Source organism: Cynocephalus volans, chromosome X (assembly GCF_027409185.1).
Source record: "Cynocephalus volans isolate mCynVol1 chromosome X, mCynVol1.pri, whole genome shotgun sequence".
Taxonomy (NCBI): Eukaryota; Metazoa; Chordata; class Mammalia; order Dermoptera; family Cynocephalidae; genus Cynocephalus; species Cynocephalus volans.
The window spans coordinates 157,259,701-157,263,197 of record NC_084478.1 but is presented as its reverse complement, the minus strand read 5'-3'; the positions used below and the strand labels follow the sequence as shown (position 1 = coordinate 157,263,197).

Below are 3,497 nucleotides of genomic sequence, written 5' to 3'. Positions count from 1 at the left end.
AAACCAGATAAACAGCAGCAAATTTGTGACTCATATGTATAAACTAATATTCTGAAACTAATTTTAGCTGCTATTAAAAGGGAAAGCATTTGAAAAATACCCAGAAGAAAGAAAGAGTTAAATTAATGTCTCCCATATAGAACAGAATCACAAAGAACAGTTTTCTCCAGCCCCACCCTGGCCCTCACCTAATGTGAACCTTGACTACCCTTTTCCCACACACAGTGAGGAACCTGCCTCAGACTTCACTCAGGGTGGGAGAAGCTGCTGGACGTGACAATGGAGCTTGCACTGGCCATGGCAGAGGCAGCATCTGCAGCATCAATGATGGCATGGGCTCTCTCTTCCACATCTGCCAAAGTATCCTTGTACCAGCTTGGAAAGGAACTAGGGACGACACTATTTAGCTTGGCCAAGAACTCCAGCACTTTCCTCTTGCTGATTTCAGTGTAGGCCCTTGGACCCCACAGGAATTCGTAGCGTGCAGGATCACTGTTGGGCACCTGCCGGTACTCTAGAAATTCTTCTTGAACAAAATCTGTGGTGATGAGCTTCCTGGGTTCGCCATAAATGAAGTGCTCCCTCCCAGCATACACCCCTAAACTACTCAGCACTTCCCAGATGTCCTCCTCAGGGGCGCAGTTGCCCCTAACGAAGATCACGCTCAGGGTAAGTATCAGGAGGCTGGTCTTGGGCATGCCCTGGTCATTGCTCAGCACTCCGTCATACGTGAGCTTTAGCGTGTTGGCAAAGACATAGGAGTGGTTGCTGGGGTCCACTTCTGTCATAGAAATGCCATAAACAAGCTCTATGAAATCACGGGCTTTCCTGAAGATCATAGGAAAGTGGTCCTCGTACTCGTTAATGACAGTATTCAGCATTTCTGCCTTTGTGATGGGCTCCTTTGCTTGATATTTGAGGAGCAGAAACTTTATCAACTCAGCTACATTCTCATCTAACTCATATCTGAGCAAGAATTCAGTGTCTGGCTGGACCTGCCAGGCACTTGTATCTCCCTCTCCTAGACTGCTGGAGTCTTCATCTGATGCGCTACATGAAATGGAGGAGGGGCAGGAGCTCTGAGGCCTTTGGGGTGGACTTTGGGGAATACTCAATATCCTAGCATCAGACACCTCCTCCTCCTCCAGTGTGCCCAGAAACAGAGGAGAGGAAGAGCCGGAGGAGGTGGAGGGGAAGGAAAACCTGAAAGGAGAGGAGGAGCCGGAGGAGGTGGAGGGGAAGGAAAACCTGAAAGAAGAGGAGGAAACAGAGGAAGTCTCCTCCTCCTCCTCAGCTGTGGGAACCTGTGCACCCAGCAAGTCCTCAACCTCCATCAGGGCTTGAAAGTCTTCCTCAAGGCTGAGGCATGGATGCTCTGGAGAATGAAACATGATGACTCTGGTCAGAAGCAGCAGGTACAAGTGTGACCAGGACTGTAGGCGCTGGAATCCCATGGGCCTGGGGGAGAGAGGGACAGTGTGAGTGGCCTCAGCAGGGAAAATCACCCATGATGGCTCTGACAAATGCTTAGAAGCTCTGACTTAGAAGTCTCCTACTTTGGCGATGTCCTAGGACCTCACGGGTCTTCTCCTGTCTTCTAGTAGGCCTGTCTCTCAGGAACCTGTAGGAAAGCATGAGAAAGCTCCTGAGGGTACAGCCAGGTGCGGAAGTCCAGGCTCTATGGCTGACTGTAGCGTGGGTGGGGTCGGGCACTGTGGAATGTGTACCAAGGGGTTAGAGAGCCCTGGCACTGCCTGTCCTCTGCTCTACCGACCTCAGGACACTGCCTCACACCAGTCATCACCTCCCTGTTCCTGGACCCCTATACGGGGAACTGAAGAGACCCCTCAGATCACAGCCCTCCCCTCCCTGACACCCCCAAGACGAAAATAAGAGTGGGCGGCTCAGACCAACAGGACGGGACGAGACATGCGAGGGCTCATGGGAGGAGCAGCGTGGGACTGCGGGAATCTCACCCTGCTCTGACCTGAGGGGGACCCTCAGCCCTCCTCCAAGTCCTCTTTTGTGTTCCGAACCTTCTCCCTTCCGCTCACGCGAGGCTGCGTCCCTCAGGCCGAGGTTCCCGGCCCCTGACACCCTGGACAAGGAAGCCGACGGCCCTGCCTGGGCCCTCCGGGACCTAAGCACGGACAGGCGGGGCAGGGGCTCCTCTCTGTGCCGTGGAAGGTTCCCCAGCCCTTCCGCAGAAGCCTCACCTGACCACTGGCCTGGGACTCCTCCTCCTGCTGAGGTCCCGCGGCCCCCTTCAGACGAAAGCTCGGCTGTGCGGGCCTTCCAAGATGGAGGTGGGCAAACGGCACATCCGGGACCTTCTGGGGCTGAGCGCAGGGGCATGTGCAGGCCCACGAGGGAGTGCAGGGCGGGGCACTGGCCGGCGCGCAAGGTCCCGTATGTGCCTCCTTCCTAAGAGTCCTCACCTTGACTCCTGGCACTGACTGGGCTGCTTCCCTCTGTGTGTCTGAGTCCTGTCACCTCAGAACAAGCCCCTGTCCTCCCTGAGGAAAAAATAAATCATGGCTTGATTTGTCTCTTGTTACTATCAAAGGCAGCACCGTTTTTGGCATGCTCGATGCCTCTCTTTCCCTCAACCCCCATCCGATCCATCTGCAGCTCCAATGCCCTCAACTGCTGATGTCCATTTTCCACGTCTGTTCACACCAGTCCGTGTCCATTACTGCCTCTGTGGGCGATGAGTGGCATCATCTGTCACACAGACTATGGCACCAGCCCCTTCACTGGTGCTTCTATTTCCACATTTACCCCAGTAAAACTCATTCTTCTCTCAGCAGCCGGTGATTCATTTAAAAATCCAATCCCTGGTTGATTTATTTTTTAAAAAAAGTGCATACCTCAAAGTTCACTCTTATGTAAAGTTGTACGCATTTTAATAAATGCATAGAGTCCTATATTTATTACCCAGGAATCACACAGAACAGTTCCAATATTCCTAAACTTGCTCGGTGTGTCCCTTTCATAGTCAGCGGCGGTCTTTTTCTGCACTTGTAGTTGTTCCTTTTTTCAAAATATTATATAAATACGTTCACAGAATTCTACTTTCTGAAGAAGCTGTACCATTTTTCATTACAATCCACAATGAATGAATGTTCCTGGTTCTCCACAAGTTCTCTGGATTGCGTATTTTCAGCTTTTTGAATTTTAGCTATTCTAGTAAGTGTGTAGTGGATTTGTCTGTGTGTGGTTTTTAGGTGCATTTCCCTAATAACAAATGATGTGGGGCCTCAGTTCCTATGCATTTATGTCCCACGTGCCTGTGTATCCTCTTCGGTATAGTGACTGCACTCGGTGCAGCACACCCTTAAGTAGAATTGCGCTTCCCCTGTTTGGGTGGGGGTATTTACACAAATGCTTTGAGATCCTTCCGCACAGGAGTTTTCTTTATTCTTCACCATTCATGCATTTATTCAATTATTTATCTCAGTATGGATTCATACATATGTATTTTAAGCTTTGGGTTA

At 50.8% G+C, this 3,497-nt stretch overlaps 1 protein-coding gene across 1 annotated transcript; it reads right to left on the bottom strand.

Moving 5' to 3' along the window:
- Positions 1-245: 245 nt before the first annotated feature.
- LOC134368496 (melanoma-associated antigen 10-like) lies at positions 246-2,355 on the bottom strand. Its single transcript, XM_063084944.1, has 3 exons — positions 1,988-2,355; positions 1,249-1,458; positions 246-1,203 (listed from the first exon to the last, which is right to left on the bottom strand). The coding sequence occupies exons 1-3, from the start codon at positions 2,353-2,355 to the stop codon at positions 246-248; spliced, it is 1,536 nt and encodes a 511-aa protein (XP_062941014.1).
- Between the last annotated feature and the right edge of the window lie 1,142 nt (positions 2,356-3,497).

Excerpts from the sequence above, each read along its gene's own strand:
- LOC134368496 (XM_063084944.1), bottom strand. The coding sequence starts at position 2,355 with ATGCCCCTGCGCTCAGCCCCAGAAGGTCCCGGATGTGCCGTTTGCCCA. Across the intron at positions 1,459-1,987 it reads GGGCTGAGGGTCCCCCTCAG|GCCCATGGGATTCCAGCGCC; the intron begins GTCAGAGCAGGG and ends TCTCTCCCCCAG. Across the intron at positions 1,204-1,248 it reads GTTTCCTCCTCTTCTTTCAG|GTTTTCCTTCCCCTCCACCT; the intron begins GTTTTCCTTCCC and ends CTCTCCTTTCAG.